We start from the raw sequence: 20,313 nt of genomic DNA, 5'->3' as shown, positions 1-20,313 counted from the left end.
TGCGTGCCAGGCCGCGGGGGGGCGGGAAGACAAACTTTCGCGAAAGTGCGCCTGGGCCGGAGCTCGGCGCTCGGGGCGTGTGCGGAGGCTCCACGCGGGCCGAGCGGGGGAAGGAAGCCCGCTCCGCCGGCCCGCTCGACCCCGGCGCCGTCCGAGCTCCGGGGAGGGTGCGGGTGGGGAAAGAACGGACGAAACCCTGAAGACCCCTTGGGCCAACAACTGTCAAACATCTGGAATCCAGCCCCTCCCTTCCCCCGCGCCGAGGAAGGTGAAAAGCCCTCAACTTTCCTTTGATGATCCTCCTTGCCTCGGGACCCCTCTCGGAATGGAAAGGGCCGACCCCCGGTGCCTGGCAAGTGAGTACCGGGAACCCCCAATCGCCTCTGGCTCCCCCCTCACCCACCTTCCAGACCGCCTCCCAGACGTCCTCCCCGTAGGGACCACGCCACAGAGCCCGTGGAGATCGTGACGAATGGCCTTTTGTTTCTCCGCGTCTCCCCTATTGTTTGCCTTTGCAACATCTGGCGGGGCTCGCGGAGAGAAGGACGCCCCCCGTGTTCTCCCTGCACCCGCCCGCCACCCCCCCCTCCAGCCCACACGGCCGCCTCCCGCTGGGGATCCCGACCGTGGAAGGAGAGGAGCCTGACCCCCGCGAGGCCGCCGCACCCAGGCCCTGAGGTTAGAGGGCGGAGGGAAAGTTGCAGCCTCCCCGCCTCCTCGGCTGCCTGTGGCCCGGGGCGCATTTCTCAGATCTCAGCCCAGGCGCGCCGCGAAGGGCGCAGTCACGGAGAGGTGCCGCTTTCCCGAGACTGGAAGCGACCTTCCGCCCCCGACCAGGGTGTCCTTCGGTAGTTCCAGTGGATTTAAATCGCCTAAAGGCCTGTGGCTGGGCCGCTTCCAGGGCAGCGGCACAGGGTCGGGGCACTTGTGGTGGGCAGAATGCCGAGGTTCTGGGGTCTGCGAGTTTCCAAGGGCCGGAGGACAGGCCAGGATGGAGAAGGAAATAACCCGGGAAGCCTCGAGACTTTGCCTAGAAATAGTGGTTAGGTGGCTTCGTCCAGATTAAACGTCGAGTTTTGACTTGGGGTAGGGCTTCCCATGTCTAAATCCCAGGTCCCCTCTCAGCATTTAGAGATGCCACCGGGAAAGCGCCCAGACTTCCAAATCCTTGCGAACCAGTGGCTTGGGACTGCCTCCGAGTTCCCCTGAGGGTGCGCCTGGTAGATTACGGGTGGCCCTACTTCTGTCCCTTCCCTCACAAGTTAGATGCTTACACATCATGTTTCTTCTTACTGGGGAGTATTAAAGAAGTAGGTCAAAGCAAAGTAGCTACTCTTGAGAAGGGGGGGTCATCGAAAGGGTGAAGGGAGAGTGGTTTTGCCTGTGAGTGGAGGCCAAGCCTGTGCACCTGTTAGAACCTATACATGCTCATAGCTTTACATACAGTGATGTTGCCAGCTTTTTCTGAGGGAGGTCCACTCGTCCTTTTTCCAAGGAGACTCAATTACACTCTAACTTTTGATCCTTCCCCCAAGAGGGGGTAGGGAGGAAGCTCCCCTCCAAACACTTGTGACCTATGTACCCACTCAAGCATTTTAAGTGGGAGCTGTGCACTTGGCTCTCCACAGTTCTAAGAGTCTATCCTTTACCTGACCTAATAGAAATTTGACTTCCATTCAACAAATAAATACAAAGTTGACTGCTAAATCTGGAAGGTGGACACAGAGCACTTCCAGAAAGTGCTGGATATTACCAGTGGTTCCAACAACAACAACAAAAAGCAAAATCTTTGAAGCACTGGAAGGCTCTTTACAAACATTTCATTATGAAAATGTTGCATAAGGAAGGATTCCTTTGAAATTTTGCACAGTAGCAGCAGGAGAAGAGCAACAAGGCAGACCTGGGTTGCCCAACAAGTGCCCAAAGGCATCATTAACAAAGTGTAAGGGCAGTGTTTGTCCTGGTCTGCTCCAGTAAGGAAAACAGGATAATTGTAGTGGAAGATAATCTTGTACAGTTTCTTTAATTTTAGAATTAACTACCCTCCCTCCCCCAAATCACTGTAGGAAAAAAAAATACAGAGAAGTGAAAATGAAGACAAAAGGAAGGGGGATATTATAAGCAAGGCTCCAGTGGACAATCTTATCCAATGATTTCCTTGGATAAATTTCTGGAGATAGTACAGCTAGGTTGAATGCAATTTTTAGGATATTTAAGATTGCCATAGCGTCCTGTAGGAAGGGTGTGCCGCTTTACCTTCTCTCTAACAAGATACAAGAGGATTTTTTTCCTTGCATCCTGCACCCCACTCACACTCTGTATTATAATCGCTGTTTTTCATTTCTGCCAGACCGATGGGAGGGAAGTATGCTCTTGTCTTTTGCATTTCTTTAATCACAAATGAGATTAAGCATTTTTCCTGTTGTCCCTTAGAGGTGCTTTTAATAAAAGCATACTGTTCTGACTTCTGACCCTGCCCATGTAATCAGATAATCTTTATTAACTCAAAGTTCCAATTTTCTTCCCTCCAGCATGGCAGACATTTGGCAAGACTGCAGCCATAAATTACTAAAATAATTGACATGATCTCGGTAGAGTTATCAGGGAGACTGTGCAAAAGCATTATTAGAGAAATTCTTGGAAGATGCCAGGTGTATACTTACTGCTTTGTAGTGTGCATGCCCCAATTTCTTCAGTTTATGCCCCCCCCCCTTTTTTCATTTAGAGCAACTCTGTTGAGGAGTTGTTTTTACTAAATGGATTTTACTAACTCATTTTATTTGTGTTCCTTCTACTGGTAACCAGTATGTCATAATCCACAACTTTTAATTTTTGGCTGAAATTTACCCCAGTTTTTTTTAAGACTTCCTCTATTTGGCTTTACCATTTGAGCCCTGTACTTGAATGAATCTTGAAACTAAACAGTTTAGTAGCTTGCTTTTGAAACAATAGCAGGAAGGTTTCCGAAGGGTGGAACCAGGTACATTTTGTGCATTTGTGTAGCCATAAATCTCTATGTTAATTCTTGCTTGACGGTGCAGGTTTCTGAAATGGGGTGGAGAAGAGAGAGGAAGAGAAAATTAATTTCAGCTAGATGATGAATTAATACAGATGAAGGATCACACAAGAAAATTTGGGTAAATAATCTAAGTAATCTGGATACAAATTAACTTCTAAAAAAATAAACTATAGTAAAGTGTCATGTGTTATTATAACTAGTTTACTTAACAGGCAGAAAATGGTGTTCTAATTGGGAAAATTCAATGTGAAAATCAATGCGAAGTATGACTGTAGGTAATTATCTCAGGCATTAAAAAACAGAAAAACAATGAAAGGCAGATACTGTACTTTTCTGCAGTATTTTCTGTGCCTTCCAAATCAAATAATACGCAGCAAGAGTCAATCATTGGCTCTCAAAGGTTGAATGAGAGAGCTTAATGGCCATCCAGTTCAACCATCTAATATCATTGGGGGTCTTTATTCTCTTAAAATAATAAAGTCTTTGTATCATTTCAAACAAACCAAACTGAGAAGCAAATAGGCCAGGAATTTCAACTTTTTTTTTTTTTTCATTTTTTTGTTGAGGACAGGGGGAGACACGGAGGGTTTTAACTTTATGATAGCTTGTGTAAGCTCCTTTAACAAGCTAAATTTTCATAGAATAAACAGCCTTGGCAGCAGGAGGATTAAGTCATTGAGGTGTTACATTCTGCAACATTCTCTGGGCTACATCCTCTAGCCATTGGCTGGGTGAAGTTCAAAGGTAGTAGAGCAAAGTGAGTACAAAATGGCACAAGGAATGGGGAAGAAAACAGTAGAAGAACATGAAGAGAATCTCATTCCTTTAGAACTGACTTCGGAACTTTCTAACAAGATTCAGGGTACCCAGGGGATGGTTGGCATCACCTCTCTTGGAAAGGTAGCTGATGTCTCAAGGCCAACTTTAGAGACTCTAAACCTTGCATAAATCACCGCCACTCCAATGGAGAATAGCCCAATAATTCTTAAAAAGAAGATGAAAGAGAAGGAGCTGTTGGAGAGAAATGGAATTTTAATTCTAAGAATATACCTTATTTCTTCCTGAGTAGTAGTGTTAATTTATAGAAGTAGTAGAAACATCTTCTGAGTTCCACTCGGATGATCTCCCAGGCACAGGGACTGTATTTCTTATCTTTCAGGAAGTTGTACATCCTATAGAAATATCTCCTCAGTTCTAGGCTGCTCACCTGGGAGACCATAGCTCCTGAGAAGTCCATCCCATCCTCTTCCATCTGTTTCGAGTCTTCCTTCCCTTTCTCCTCTTCCTCGAAGCATTTTTCCAAGTGGTGCATCTGCCAATCAAGTCTGATTTGGATTTGTTTCAGGTTTTTCTTTTTCCAAGTGGATTTGGTGGTGGACTCTCTGAAGATGTTGAAGGCCTGTGTGGACATTTCATAGAAGGCCTCCTTGAGGTACCTTTTCCCAGGTGGGGTGTGTGATTGGATGTCTTGGGGCAACTCAAAAGCTCTGGTTTCTCTTAGGCACTCTACAGGAAATGAATTGCTCATGCTGTTCAGAAGTCTCAGATTTTGCCAGGTGACTTCCCTCAGGTGAAGATGCAGCAAGTTACAGTGCAGAGAGAGGGCGCCAGGGATGAACAGACCTACAAGGCATGCAGGCCACAAACACTTTTGAATCACATCAGGCTTAGTGTTCATTTTTTTTTTTTTCTTCCTAAGCTAAACATCCAGACTCAAGATTGACAGTGATGTTTTAGGTCTTAAGTGTTCCATCACATGCCTTTTATATACCTGAATATCTTCCGTGGGGAGGAGTTTTCTCATTCGTCATTTTATGGTTCTCAGGGTTTCGGCCCCTTTCCTTTGCCTCTGAGGCTTGTTTTGACTTTGTGTGACTATGCCAACTTTGGAAATGCTGATTTTTTTTTTTTTCTTTAAAGTGAGCAAAGCATTACCATTTCCTTAGTTGCTTGGATGACCCATCCCAGTATTACAAAATTGTCATAACACGATTGATTATTACGTAGAGAGAGTGATCCTTTAAAAAAATGGTTTTGTTTTGTTTTGTTTTGTTTTGTTTTTTGGTATCTGGCCATATAGCCAAACATCTTCTCTCATTGAACTAATCAGACATTGACCAAATGACTGTAATTATTTGATTGCAAGTCTACCAGAACATAACATAGTTTAGGTTTTTCTAATCTTGTTAAATTCAGCTTCTATATTTGGATATTTTCTCTTTTTACTCTATTTTCGTGGGTCTCAGAAAAGATGAAAACAGAGTTGGTCAACTGAGCATGGAACTTAACAGAAGAGAAAGCTGGCTTGGTTTTCTTTTGTCAGTAGAAAATGTTGGCACTCTCCAACTATCCTTTCTTTTAGTTAAACCCAAACCAGTGCTTCCTATGGCTGTCAAACATTTCACACACCTCTGATACCTGTCATAGTCCTCTAGGGAGTTGTATAGTGGGAAGTATTTTTCTGCTTCATTAGCTTTTCTCTTGTAGTGTCATGCATTTTCCTTTTTTAGGTATGGTTTAGGCAGCATTTTAAAACTTCTGCTTGGCTATCTTTTCTTCTTATTTGGAGGTTCTGGATGCTGGAAAGGTTTTTGTTTGTTCCTGTTTGCTTTTCCCTGCAGAGGTACTTCACACCTGGACCACTATTACCGGGATAATGATAGCTATCCACCATTTATGGTTTTCACTTTGACCAAAAATAACCTTCTTCTGGTTATGGAAAAAGTAAGGCAAATGCATTCCTTTGTCCAGGAAAGTGAATGGGATGTCATTAAACAAGTCTGGCTTAATTATCACCTTAAAAAAGAAATGTATTCGTTTTTGATAAAGTCATTTTAGAATAGTAAGCAGACACAGTTCCACAAATATGACAGACTTTAAAAACTTAACTTTAAAAGTTCTTATCTAAACCAGTTGGTTGGACTAAAGGCAAACTGTGGACAAGTAGGATTTTTTAAAATCATGGCTTTTTGGACAGGTTTCCTCTGAGAAGAAAACTTGCTACTTATATTACTCTACATGTGCTGTCTCCAAATTCTGATTTCACAGATTTTATGAGGTGACTAACTTGGAAAAATAATTTGGAAAATGAGCCCTTTTATATTTTATAATTATAACATTATAAGTTGACACAACCTTCCTAGAGAGCAAAGTGATGATATGTATCAAAAGCCTTAAAAATGTGTCTAATGTTTGACTCAGAAGTTCTCCCTCTGGGAATTCATCCCCAAGAAATAATGATGGGCATCTTTAAAGAATTAGCTGTCAGGAAGTTTATCACAGAAAAAAACTGAAAACAATTTGTGCAGCAGTAGGTAGTTGGTTAAGTAATTCATCAGTAGAAAATTTCTGTGCAAGCATTAAATATTTGGTCACTTGGATAAATTTACTTTGTAGCTTAAAACCAAGTTAACATGGTAGTATATAGAATCTGATAGCATATTTGTTAAATACCTAATATGCATATATGTGCAGAAAAAATCTAGACGTGTATATGCTACAAATGTTTTCTATGACTAGAAAAATAATTTTTATTTTTAGTGATTTTTATTTTTTGCATTTTTTAAATGACCTTGTTTTTTTTTGTTTTTTAGTTTTCTGTAGTCAGCAAGTTAAAAGTCTTGTGGGCTTTTACTGTGCTTTGTCCCCTTCATTATGGCTTTTTAAAATGGATAATTGTAGGGGCTCCTGGGTGGCTCAGTTGGTTAAATGTCTGACTTGGCTCATGTCATGAGGTGTCCATGGGTTTGAGCCCCGCGTCGAGCTCTGAGCTGGCAGCTCAGAGCCTGGAGCCTGCTTCAGATTCTGTGTCTCCCTCTCCCTCTCCCCTTCTCCTGCTCATGCTCTTTCTGTCAAAAATAAACATTTAAAAAAATGTTTTAAAATGGATAATTGTATAAGTGTTGATTTCCCAGCTTTGCATACTCCCCCTCCCCTACCCACTCAGAATGCCTAGACTATTTTGCACTTATTCCAGACAGTTCAGTCTTACTGACCAAGCTAAGAGACTGTTCAGTTGAATTGCTCTGCTAAGAGGTTCTTCTCATAGGTGATGCAGGTGGCTGCAGATTTGGAGGTTCCCTGTATTTTCTGCCATGTACAGTTTTGTCATTTTATCCTGCTCACCCCGTATTTCTTCCTTTTATAACCATTCCATACCATATCCTCATTTATTCAAAACTCTATTGTTAGCTAGTACCACATGCCAGTCACTAGGCCTGGTCTTAAAGATGGAGCACTAAGATATAGCCCATGATCTCAAGGAGGCCACAATTGAAGAAGTAGGTACATTCTGAGTCTTTTAGGCAGCAGGAGTAATTCATAGGTCTTCCCTATAGCATGGACCTCATCCCCATGTGCTGTAAATGTTAACTGATGCTGATGGTGACAATATTCATGACAAAGGTGATTGACATGCATGTCTTCCCCTCTTCAGCTGTCAGGGTCGCCTGATTTTGCAAATAAAAATAACACCCGTGCAATATTTGGAAAGCACCTATACTAAAAAACAATCACTCATTGTTTACCCCAAATTCAAATTTAACTAGGTGCCCCATATTTTACCTAGTAACCCTCTCTACCATACAGATTCCCAGTGAGGTCTTAGAGTAGAACTAAGACATGAAACCCATTCTAGGAAACTTTTCCTCAGCTAGCTGTCTACCTCGTGCAGAGGTACATTCAGTTGCATTACTCTGTGCTGACTTTACTTGTATACACAGCCCTAAAAACTGCATGCTCCAAAGAGGCACCTGCCAAACTAAGAAAGTATTGCATGTGTGCATTCATGCGTACACACACACGCACACACACACACACACACACACAAACACACACAATTGCTCTGATCAGAAGCATTATTGGATGATCAGTCATTGGTCTTGCGTCTGTTTTATAAGAGCCATGCCATGTGAGTATATCTCAAAATATCATCAGGAAAATAAAAAAGAACAGTGTAAGGAAACATTTTTTCCCCAAATTTGTTTGGTACAGAATTGGACTGTTCCATCTACCATCAGCAGTCAGTGTGTTGATATACCTAATGATGTTTCCATGGTATTTGCTCTTATTTCTCTAGCATGCCTTGAGATCATTTGTATGTGGCCAGGCTTTCCTCAGAGAGAAAGCTGTTTAGCAGGGGCTGCCCTGTTGCTGATGGAACTGTATAAAGCCAATGGGGCTTACCAGGTGCACAATAATGGTCAAGACACAATTTGCTTGACAAATGAAGATGAGACATTTCAGTCTAGACAGGATTGCTGTGATTCAGCTCAGGGGCATTTAGTATTTTCTGGTAAGATTTATTGCTCTCCATGAGAAGGCAGTTTCAAACCAAGGTGAGAGTAACATATCAATCATCCATGTTACACAATAGCTGAAAGCTCATTCCATTTGTGGGGTCAGAAAGTGCTTGAGCCCAGGAGAGATCTCTGAGATGGGGAGCCTTGCACCCATGCCTGGCAGCACCTCCCCCATGGTCACCACAAAGTTGTGTGCAGCTGTTTGAGCTCCAGACCAAGTCTGAAGCTCCAACTTGGCGTGTTGCTCATTCTCAGTGCCTCCCACATTGGGGTCAGCCTCTCTCATGGTCTTGTAGTCCCCTTCTTGGCTGTTCTTTTCATGATGTGCCTGATGTAGAAATTTATAATGACTCTACAAGTAGCACATGGCATGTGTCTTTATATATGTCTTTATAGTAAAAATTCAAATGCTTCAGCTAAAAGTGAAAACCCTGCTTGCCAATGCAGCCTCACGCCATGCCACTCTCCTCCCCTGGATAACTCGTTATTCATTGGATGTGTGTTCTTATTTGATAACTGTTTCCCCACTAAGCACCAAGTTCCGTGAGCACAGTGTAACAGCTGGCTTGTTTGCAGTCCTCTCTTGAATGTCCAGTGGGACCCACGGTGACTGAGAGAGACCTGGATAACTTCCATGGATGATATGTCACCATGGGGAGACTTGTATATATTTTTGAAAATTGCCAAAACAAGATTATAAAAATTATAATGTGCTTTGAAGTTTAATCCTGTAAGTGTATCTGTCACTATATATTTGATATCACTTGTATAATCTAACAAGTGTACTTTATAAACCCTTCATGAATATGAGGCCCGGCATAAATGGGTCACTAGACCTGGATCAAACAGATCCTGGTGCCTTTCACAGTGCCAGGCTCAAAGTAGGTACTCAGTAATTATTTGTTGGATGAGTAAAAGAATGAAGCCATGTCTCAATGACAGGGAAATCATTTGGTGGTTCAGTTAGGGATTTGGGAGGACAATGTCTGGTGTTGGGAAAATTGAGAAGTCCACAGAATGGTGGGTAGCGACTCAAACCTCCACTTCTTTTTCTGGGATTCCCCATGGCTGGTTAGGTCACGAGCACAGCCATACCTCTAGTCTAGTGGGATCACATAGTTTTAAGTTGTTTGGGTGACTCACATATCTAGGCCTCCAGGCAGTTATTCAGTCTTGTATTCATGGCATCTCTTGCATAAAAACACTAAATGTTTGTTGAACAAAATACTGCCTTGTGATTTCTTATGATTTGCTCGTTTGCCATGTAAGCAAAACTGCTGAGAGGCTCAAGATCATTCCTTCCCCCTCTTTCCTCCAGTATTGCCACTTCTTTGTATTAGATGCTCCCCATAGCTTTGTTTGTTTGTTTGTTTTCTTTTTGTTTGTTTTTGTTTTTGTTTTTATCATATCACCCTTAAAGAGGCTCTTTGGACAGACTTATCCTTGGATCTCTTTTATAGTCCAGCTGTAGATGATGCATGTAGTAACTTCTGCACAGAAACAATTCTGGCCCTTACAAAATGATCCCTGATAAAAAGAAATTTACCATGTGAAATAAATGTGTAAGTAAATAAGTATTCACCATCAGTAAAACCTACCCTCAGTTTTGGGATTACCAGAACAGTTTCCACCTGTATCCTTGTTTCACTTGGTCCATTCAAACCCTAATGGGGCTTTCACTTCCAAGATGGTAGTAAACATTTCAGATGAGAGTTGTCACCTTCCAGAATAATCCTCCCCTTTACTCACTGGGTAAATGTGGATTTCTTCCCAGACCACATCCAAGAGTGCCTGTAGTCTGGGAAGAAACGGCAAGAGTGGAGTAATGTGATGGACAGAGAGGTCCTCTTGTCTTGGATAGATATTTTAAAAAGCAGTTGCCATTGCAGAGATGAGGACAAGGTCTTCTTTTACTTGCTGTCAGGTTGCATGTGGTCATAGGTTTCCTGACATTTATGAATAACAAAGAAAGGCATTATTATGGGAAAACTTAAGTGGACTTTTCTTAGACTGACAGAATAATCACATACCCCAAATTTTAGGATTTCTTTAGTGTCTGAGCAATGCTTGGTTTTGCAGGTAGTGTCCAGGAATAATCTGTTGTAGCCAAGGGGGATAGGGGAAGGGTCTCTTATTGCCAAGATCCCTGCCCTTAGTAGGCTCTGAAGTATATGCTCTAAATCATAGAATGTAGGGTTGGAAGGACACTTAGAGATAGGCTTCTGGGGTCAGACGGGTGAAGTGACTTGCCCAAGGTCATAGTGCTACTTGGCAAAGTCAGATTGACATAGGTCCTCTGACCCAACGCTGTCAAAGTAATAAGCCTTTACCAGCTTGCAGAGAACTTGCTTCTCTCTGCCTCGACTGAGAGGAGCAGCCCTCTTGCAGTCAAAGAAGAGGGGATTGAGGAGGCTGGGGGCTGGCACTGCTGTGAGGCCAGGAATGGAGGCCATAACTGAAGCTTTTTCTGGTACTTCACAAGGGCTTCTTAGCTCTGTGAGGAAGGCGATACTAGAGGAGGAAACCCTGAGTTAAGTCTGCCACCCCTAGTATTTCTCAAAGTTACCTAGAATTCTATGGATAATAACTCGTTTCCCAGAATCCTGGGTCAGTTCTGGTCTAGAGAAATGAATGAATTTCCTGAGAGATTTTCCCCATGTCTGTAGTTAATGTGTTTATGTATTCATTTATTTGTGCCTCCAGTGCTCACCACATAGTGTGTGTTCAATAAAAATTTATTGAACAAATAGGTATGTGTTTCACTATTTCCCCTTATGAGTGTATTTTAATTTAAATTGAATTTCAGATCCATTTATCCTCTTGGTAGAACTGTGTAACTCTGAGAAAGTCACTTAAACTTTCTGTACTTTGTCTCTAAATAGGGATGAGAACCTACCATAGAAGGTGGCTGTGGATATAAAAATTGCTGAGAATGGTGCCTTGTACATAGCAAGTGGTAAACAAATGATCCTTATCATCATTGTCGTCATCATTGTCATTGTCGTTATCATCATCTGTTGCCTACATGTTAGACACAATGCCAGATTCCAGAGATTCAAGGGCAGAAAACACAGATGCAGAGGTATCTGGAGGCAGTGCTACCTGAGGGGAATCTTGAAAGGCAAGAACTGATGGAACTTTGAATTAGGACAGTGATAGTAAATACAGAAAGGAATTATCCAGGAGGTAAGATTGGGATGTCTTGATGATTGATTGGGAATCAAGGGGTAAGAAAGAGGAAATAGTCCAGGAAAGAGCCCAGTTTTCTTACTAGGTATATGGTTGTACTGCTGACTAAGAGATAGTATATGAGAGGAAGAGCAAGCTTAGGGGAGCAACTGGTGAGTTTTATTATAAATGAGTTGCTTTGAGTTGTCCGTGAGATAGCTACATGGACATGTCCATCTAGCATTTGGATGTATGGGACTAAATGAGGATAGGAGACTGATCCAGGCTTGAGAGAGAGATTTAAAAGTATGAGGAGAAGCTGTAAGTGATCATTTAAGACCTTAAGAATTAGTTGGTTTGTCTAAAGAGAACATGTAAGGTGGGAAAAGAAGTATGAGCCATTATCTGAATCCTAAGAATCACCTCTGTTTAAAGAGTAGGCACTGGAAGAGGAAACTGACAAGGATGGTCACAGAGGCATGGGGAGTATGAAGATGGAGTATTTTGACTGTTAAAGTGTCTCTGCCTCTTTGCCCAGATGACTCCTTATAATCCTTCTCAACACAGTGCTCTCAGGCAGCCATTCCCAATTATAATGTATTTGCCATCATTGATCTAGACCTAATCCCATTGTACAGATGAGCTATTTGAAGGTTTGAGAGGGAAATTAACTCATTTAAGCCTCAGGTCAAAGTCTTTATGCTCTTCTAGCATATGCCTTCCATGAAATACATCCTGTGGCCAGGTATGTGTCTGCGAGACTTTGGGAGATGTCAGCTGGATTGGAAGTTGGTTTGGTTAATTTCACTTCTACCATTTGGGGCTATAGAAGCTGAGAGATGTATTTGTTTCCCAAGACTACCATAACAAAATTTCCCAAATAGCATGGTTTAAAATAACAGATTTATTCTCTCACAGTTCGGGAGTCTAGAAGTCTAAAATCAAAAATGTCATCATGGCCATTTTCCCCGCAGAGCTTCTAGGGAAGAATCTTTTCTTACATCTTCCAGCTTCTGGTGATTGCTGGTAATTCTTTATGTCCGTTGTCTTGCCGATGCATTGCTCCAGTCTCTGCCGGCATAGTTATATAACATCCTCCATGTGTCTGTGTCCCGGTGTCTTCCAGACATTGCCTTTAGGTATTTTCTGGTAACAATCTACATAGTTATTATTGATAATAGGAGAAACTATTTAGCAGTTGCTAAGTATCAGCTGTTTATATAAATTATCATTATTTCTCACAGCCACAATACAATGTAGATGTTATTATCCTTAATTTAAAGAGGAGGAAATGGAAGCTTGGAAATACTAAGTGGCCTACCCAAGATAACACAGCTAGAAATATACAAAATCAGGTTTAATCCCAGGTCTGTCTGAGGCCATATTGTGTTTTTACAGGATCTAGGGTTGTAAAAAGGTTTAGTGTAAAATCTACTGTGTGTATCTATGCATTAATAGCCTATTTAATTCCCAAAAGGATTTGAAGCAGCTTATAAAAAATGTATATATAATACAAGAGAATAAAAAGTATTTAAAGAAGTCAAAGTTGAGGGAAAATATGTGTAAGAAAACAAGAGGAACATAAGAATGCATGTCATGATCTCCAATGTCATTAGTGCAGAGGGTTGCAAATCTTCCTTGGGCTTTCTAGAAGCAAAGAGGAAATGTTATCTGTTAAAGTAAACCAAAAGATAAAACCATCAGCAAAGCTAAATCCTCAGAAGAAACAAAGCTTTTCTTGGTACTGAGTCCTGGGGGGCATTTCTCCCATGGGTTTTCAAGAAGCGACCACTATGGAATTTCTTTGGTAAAGACCCCAGCAACCTCCTTACAGGATTAACTACCACCACATGCATTGCAAGGGTGATTCTTGTAACCTCCCTATGTGTAGGCAGATGTCATATTGCTAGTGTGAAGTTTCTTGGCAGGCATTCCATAGGTACTTAATGAGTTTTCTCATGTTGAGTTACAGAATGGATTTCTTTAGTTCAGCTGGATTGGGATAGCATGTCTTCACCATGGCTCAAAATGGGGAAAAGTGTATTCACTTGAGAATGTTGGCACTCTCGGGGATGTTTGTTCAGTGTGGAGAGACTGCCCTGACATTTCCAGAGCTCCTGCCCGGATCCAATCCTGCATTTCCTATTATATGTAAAGAGGAACGTCTGGAAAACCGATTTGTAGGCATGACTCTCCTCCAGTTAGTCAGAACTGGGAAAACAAGCTATTCTGTCAGATTGACCCAGTGCCATAAACCAAAGTGAAGTGTGCACTGGATTTCCACATAGACGTGGGTTTGATTTGCTATACAACAATCTCTAAGGGTGATGGCCCTAGATGTGGGAATCCAAGGAAGTGGCTGGTAGTTTACTCTGTGTTGAAATGACTCTTGTTTCTCCTGAAAGAGCTTCTTCATAGGTTAGATAGCTTAAAATTCAAAGCCAGGATAGCCTTGTGCGATGTCATAGATAATGAAATATTAAGACATATCCTCTTGGAATGATCAGTTTTGCACACTTGGGCATTTTTCATTTAACAGTAAGACTCACTGTGTGGAAAGGGCTGTATGGTTGGCCCCAGAACTAAAACATCTTTATATTCCTAGGAGAGCAGAAATTGGGATTACTTTATAGCTATCCCTGCCGAGACAGGACAGGAACACTTATCGACACATGTGATACTACAATTTGCCATGGACGGTCACTGGGACAAAGAATGCTGAAATTATCCATTCCCTGTGCATTTCATCCATTAAACCTCCATCTCTAAGGGTGTGATACCTGAAACAAAGTAATAAAAAAAAGTGAAGTTCACATCCTCATAGAATGTCTAAATTTCCAGACAATAGAGAATAAAATTATAGAGTGTTATTAAGTGCTATGAAGGAAATTGGCAGGGCAAGAGAGAGGGTGATTGGGGGAGGTGATGGCTGAACTGAGACTTGAAGTCAGCAATGTAAAGAGCTAGAAGGAGAACATTTCAGGCAGAGAAAACTAGAAGTTCAAAATCCCTGAAAAGAATGTGGGATATTCAAGGAACACAAAGGAGATTAGTTGGGTTGGAGTGAAGGGAAGGGGGAGATTGGTACAATGATAGATTTGGATTGGATATGGCATGGCAGGCCAGGTGGGAGTTCCAATTCCATTCTAAGACCAGTGAAGACCCATGAAATCATTTTAAGCCAGAGAGTGGTGTAATGTGATATGTGCTTTAAAGACACTGCTTTGGGCACCCCTTGGTGGGCAGGGGGGGTGGGGGTACCATTTGGAGAATAGGCAAGAGCGGAAGCAAGGAAGCCAGGTTGAGAGTAGATTTCTGGCATGTTAGGTAAGAACTGTAGTGGCCTAGATAAAAGTAGGGGCAGTGGAGATGGAGGAATCAGACTGATTTGAGAGATGTTTTGAGTCAGTTACTTGGGATACACTGGGGCCCAGGCAAATATCTGTGATCATCAAAGGCAGTTTTCCAAAAGTGCCATTGATTACCCATTGTTTATACGGTCTTTACTGAATTAGTGGGACAGTTTTTTGATAAACAGTAAGTAATCCTCTTTGGCATTACATCTTTAACTTGATGGCCTTAAACCAGGTTAGGTCCCTTACACTTAGAACAACAAAATAAATAATTTAGTTAATTGGACTTTGGTTGTGGTTGAAGCTTCAGTTTCTCAGGTTTCACTTTAGGCTTAAATGTCTGAGAGTGTCTCCTGATACATATCCTATGTGTACACAGAACAAATATATATTCCTGTGCATTTTGACATTTAAATAAAGTAATGTGTTTTTATGATCAGTTTAAACTGTGGATTGCTATCTGTGGTCAAATCATAATGGAATATAATCATACAATTCTGAATGAAGGTAAGAAAGCGGTCCTAATCTGTCATTTACTAAACCTAGATGAAAGCCTATAGCTCACAACTCCACCAGTTGTCCACAATTCTCACCAGTTTGGTTTTTTAATAAGGTCTCAGAAATGTCTAATTCTCAGAAATGTCTATGTGCATGAATGCTCTGGCATAAGCTATCCTTCGAAACACTGGTGCTTAACAGGCTAGATCAAGATGTTCTTGTCACTGAAATCAAGCCATAGCAGACTTTTCTCGTGTCACAGAAAAATTGAAAAATGAACATTCTATATTTCAAGGTTTTCAGCAACATCTTTCTTAAACTTTTGGCACCTTTGATGGTTTATCTACAGTAGAACCTTGTCTGCAATGATACCTTAGTTCTATATTATTTAGTTATTTTATGAGCCAGTGTCTGATTTGGCATACAATGAGTGTATTCACTATCTTATAAATAATCTATCAGTATTTCATAGTTTTGCAAAAATCTCAGGCCTTCCAGATGCTAGCTACTTTAACAAACACGTCCAAAGAAAGAAGAATGGATCAAACATGGCAGAAGCATTTTTTTCTCATGTAAAGCTTAGAACAGAGGTACTTGAGCAATGGTTGGCTTTTTTCCAAGCAGTGGTCAGGGACACAGAAACCCTTATCCTGTGACTTTGCTATCTTCGATGTAGCTTTCAAGGTTTCACAGCTTATCTTCATCAAGCTGGGACAAAATGGCAAGAGCCAGAGGGGTGTGCATGGGGGCATTGTATGAGCCAGTCTTGGAGGGGCACATATTACTTCCAGCCACATCCTGTCGGTGGGAACTTAGTCACATAGTCATAGTCCCAGCTGAGTGCAAGGGACGCCAGGAAATTTAGCCCAGCTGTGTGCCCAGGAAAGGAGGGACTATAGTGATCAACAGCTAGCCCGTCTCTGCCATGCTGCTGATACAATTGGAGAAATAGACCAGCAGTCAAAATGTGTTGGCAGTGGTATGAACGGGAGGAGGAGTCGGGCTGGCAGGATGAGTGACACACATTGTAGATACTCAGTAAAGATTTTCTGCAATCCATTTGAAGAGAACTGGAGTTCTCAAAGCCATAAACAGCTTTCTAATAGGGTTATTTTCTTTTTTACTGAAGAGCAGAAGAAGTACTGTCGAAATAAGAGTTTTGGCCTTTTTTTTTTTAAGGTTATGCAAATAAGAGACATTATTAATTTGATGGCTTTAAAAAAAAAGCATGCTTTCCATACAAGAAATATATTTTTGTAGAAAGATACTGTCATTAGCCTTCTTTAAAAATCAGAACCCATAGCACTTATTTCCCATGGGGACCAACATGTGGAAGGTCCTTCAGTATCATTCACAGCTAATACTACACTGGGCACTAATCGTACATCAAGCATACTGTTACTAAGTTTGCAAACAGCATTTTACTTTATCACCAAGAGACTCTGTAAGATTTCATTTTACAGTTTTTCTTAAACTTATTTTTTTATTTTTATTATTGAAGTTATACTATTATTTAAGTGAAAATAAATGTCTTGAGTATTATCATGTTCTGGATGAATGATTTCTAAGAATCATTTCAGAGGTGAAAGGAGGTTATCATTCCTTTTTTTTAAGCTCATTTTATTTTATTTTTTATTTTATTTTTTTTTAATTTACATCCAAATTAGTTAGCATATAGTGCAACAGTGATTTCAGGAATAGATTCCTTAGTGCCCCTTACCCATTTAGCCCATCCCCCCTCCCACACCCCTCCAGTAACCCTCTGTTTGTTCTCCATATTTATGAGTCTCTTCTGTTTTGTCCCCCTCCCTGTTTTTATATTATTTTTGTTTCCCTTCCCTTATGTTCATCTGTTTTGTCTCTTAAAGTCCTTATATGAGTGAAGTCATATGATATTTGTCTTTCTCTGACTGACTAATTTCACTTAGCATAATACCCTCCAGTTCCATCCATGTAGTTGCAAATGGCAAGATTTCATTCTTTTTGATTGCTGAGAAATACTCCATTGTATACATACACCACATCTTCTTTATCCATTCATCCATCAATGAACATTTAGGCTCTTTCCATACTTTGGCTATTGTTGATAGTGCTGCTATAAATATGGGGGTGCATGTTTCCCTTCGAAACAGCACACCTGTATCCCTTGTATAAATACATAGTGGTGCAATTTCTGGGTTGTAGGGTAGTTCTATTTTTAGTTTTTTATGGAACCTCCATAGTGTTTTCCAGAGTGGCTGCACCAGCTTACATTCCCAAGGAGATTATCATTTCTAAATGCTGAATCTGTAGCACATGACTTTGTAACTGGTTGTTATTCAAAAGATATTTGTTGAGTGCCTACTATGTGTCAGATGCTTTCTAGAAGCTGGAGATTCAACTCTGACTCACAGATGCTTTCAACCTCACTAGTAGATCTGGGGGGACTCAGCCTAACGATCATCTGCTTCCATGGTCGCTGTCAAAACAAGAGCCACGGGACAAAGTATTTACTTTAATCCCTCATACTGAACGCCTCTGCATAGCTGCTTCCTAAAACAACGAAGGAATCAACTGAGACCTGGAAACTCTTCATCAAAAAACTGTTTATTTGTTTTTCCAGTCCTGGTTGCTGTAAGCTGACTTATTCTAAAGCAGTTTATGTTTATAGAGCCTGTGTTATGAGCAGCATGCTAAAGAATGCCAAGTAGTAGAAGACATGCCCAGTGAGGAGAAACTAAGCACCATGCAGAATATGACAAGTGACAAGACTGGGATGCTGAGTAAGTGCTCCATGAATTCACAAACTTACAGAGAACCCCTCTGGCTAGAAAGACAAGAGGGAGAAGGAGGCAGCGAAGGATAAGCAGAAGATACTTGTAGGTTTGGATCCCAGTTCTGCCTCTCACTGGCTGTGTGACCATGGGTGAATGTCTTACCTGGTGGAAGCCTCAGTTTCTTTATCTGCAAAAGATAAACCTTAACGCCGATTCATAGACAGGATGATACAAATGTAAAGTGCTTAGCTCTTTAAGCGTCTGAAATGTGGAAAACACTCAGTAAATAATATCAGTAAATGCAGCAAAAACCTCAGTAAATAGTTTTGTGTTTTGTTTGTCTATCAAGTAGCAATATTACATCATAAGACTGTGGTCAGATGACCTAATTAAAAGGGCTGGCATAGTGCCTACCCTGTGGTTAGCGTTCAGTAAATTTTATTATTATTACTATGGAAGATGTAGATAGATGAGAGAGGTCATCTTGGACATGCAGAGGGGACACGTAGTCTGGTGTGGGCTGGAACCCTCTACTACAGTGCATTTGTTCAGATGAGTAGTAGCTGAAAGGTAGGTGACAGTTGTAAAATGTGTGAAACATAAATGAAGAGCCTCTTAATAGAGATGTTGAAGGAAGATTCCAGGATTCCAGAAGAAAATCAAATGCATGATCCCTGAGTTTCCTTCTGACTCTGAGATTCTGTGGTATCTCCCAAACTTCTGGTGATTCCTGAGAAAGACCACAGTGAATCAAAGATCTGTGCAGTAGAGTTCCAGGGTTATAGCCCAGAACACACCAGCAATAAGGCGATGAACATGCTCTGTCTTTTCTGTTTTGACAATAGAAACCATTTGCTGAGAGAAGAGAATGTTTTAGTTTTCATGTGGCAATCTGCCCAAGTACTTGACTTTACAGGTAAGGGAGGGAAGCGAAACCCTCCCAAAGAGTATTTGGTGACACGCCATTTCCTGCTCATTTTTTTCCCATTCAATTTTGAGAGCCAGAGTCAAAGAGAGGGAAAAGAGAAGAAGAAATAAAAACAAAACAAAACTTAATTCTCCAGGAAATGAATCTCCAGGCAGAAATGAGACATCCGAACAATATGTCACTTCACATACTTTGTGTTTGGGTCAGTAAGTAGGTCCTGAGTTTGCCAAAGTGCACCTGAAGGCTGGTGCAGGACAAGAACCTCTCCCTCAAGGCAGGAGGGCCTCCAGCGTTTGGCTCTGAAGACGAGCTGGAGTGGCGTGCAGACTGCTGGTGGAGCTGCTTCCATTGTGTTGGCCTGAGTCCGAGGACAATCTAGTGCATCATTCCCGAAGTGTTCCATGAAATGTGATATGAAAAGTAAGTTGAGAAAATTCAGGATTAAACAAGCTAAGTATGTTTCTTTACTGGAGGACTCCTCAAGACCTTTGAAATGCCAGTATGAATTTATGAGTGTCCAAGGAGGAGAGTATGAATTCTGTACTCCCCAAAGGTACTGGAAAGTGATACTGTTTGATGTAGAATATATACCTAGAGGCTTGAGCAGCCTTTGGGCACAGCTGATTTAGGATCAGGAACACCAGGCTACATCATTTCTTTGTTCTTGCCCTTTCTCAGGGGATCCAGATATAGACACAGATGTTTGCAGGCAGCTTTGCCTGTCCAGTGGACAAATGGGGGTCACTATCCAGGAGGGCACAACCATATGGAAATGCCTGATGGGGGATGGTAGGGAAAATAATGCCCCTCCCCAAATGTCCACATTCAAATCTCTAGAACCTGTGAATATTTTACCTCACATGACAAAAGGGACTTTGCATGGGTGGTTACCGTAAAGACACTGAGATAGGGCTGTTATCCTGGAGGATCAGGGTGGGCCCAGTGTAATCAGAGGGAGGAGGCAGGTGAGGGTCTGAGAAGATGCAAGGGCTGAAGTAGAGGTTGGAGGAAGGTGGGCCCATGAGTCAGGGAATGTAGGTAGCCTCCGGAAACCAGAAAAGGCAAAGAAATGGATTCTCCCATAGAGCCTCCAGAAAGAACACAGCCCTGCCACCCATTTTAGGCTTCTGACCTACAAGCTGTAAACTAATACATTTTTGTTGTCGTAAGCCACTAAGTTTATGCTTAGGTAATTTGTGACAGCAGCCACAGGAAACTAATATATAGGGTTTGATAATGGTCTCACCTTTCCTGTGTTTGAAGAAGGATGGTTAATATACCCCAGTACCTT

The 20,313-nt window shown here is 41.5% G+C and overlaps 2 protein-coding genes across 2 annotated transcripts in view; one reads left to right on the top strand and one right to left on the bottom strand.

Annotated features, from left to right (window-relative positions):
* Positions 1-278: 278 nt before the first annotated feature.
* MOB3B (MOB kinase activator 3B) overlaps positions 279-20,313 on the top strand; it is a 203,882-nt gene continuing 183,847 nt past the window's right edge. Inside the window, 1 exon segment of the mRNA XM_032595612.1 lies at positions 279-356. The gene's annotated coding sequence lies outside the window, so the exon portion shown is untranslated.
* IFNK (interferon kappa) lies at positions 4,071-4,706 on the bottom strand. The gene has a single exon (XM_030293711.1). It carries the CDS (start codon positions 4,695-4,697, stop codon positions 4,071-4,073), a length of 627 nt encoding a protein of 208 aa, XP_030149571.1. The 5' UTR covers positions 4,698-4,706.

Source organism: Lynx canadensis, chromosome D4 (genome assembly GCF_007474595.2).
Source record: "Lynx canadensis isolate LIC74 chromosome D4, mLynCan4.pri.v2, whole genome shotgun sequence".
NCBI classification, from domain to species: domain Eukaryota; kingdom Metazoa; phylum Chordata; class Mammalia; order Carnivora; family Felidae; genus Lynx; species Lynx canadensis.
Note: the sequence above shows the minus strand (reverse complement) of the source record. Positions and strands in the feature narration are given on the sequence as shown.

What these genes read in the sequence shown, in the direction of transcription:
- IFNK (XM_030293711.1), bottom strand. Translation starts at nt 4,697, where the DNA reads ATGAACACTAAGCCTGATGTGATTCAAAAGTGTTTGTGGCCTGCATGC.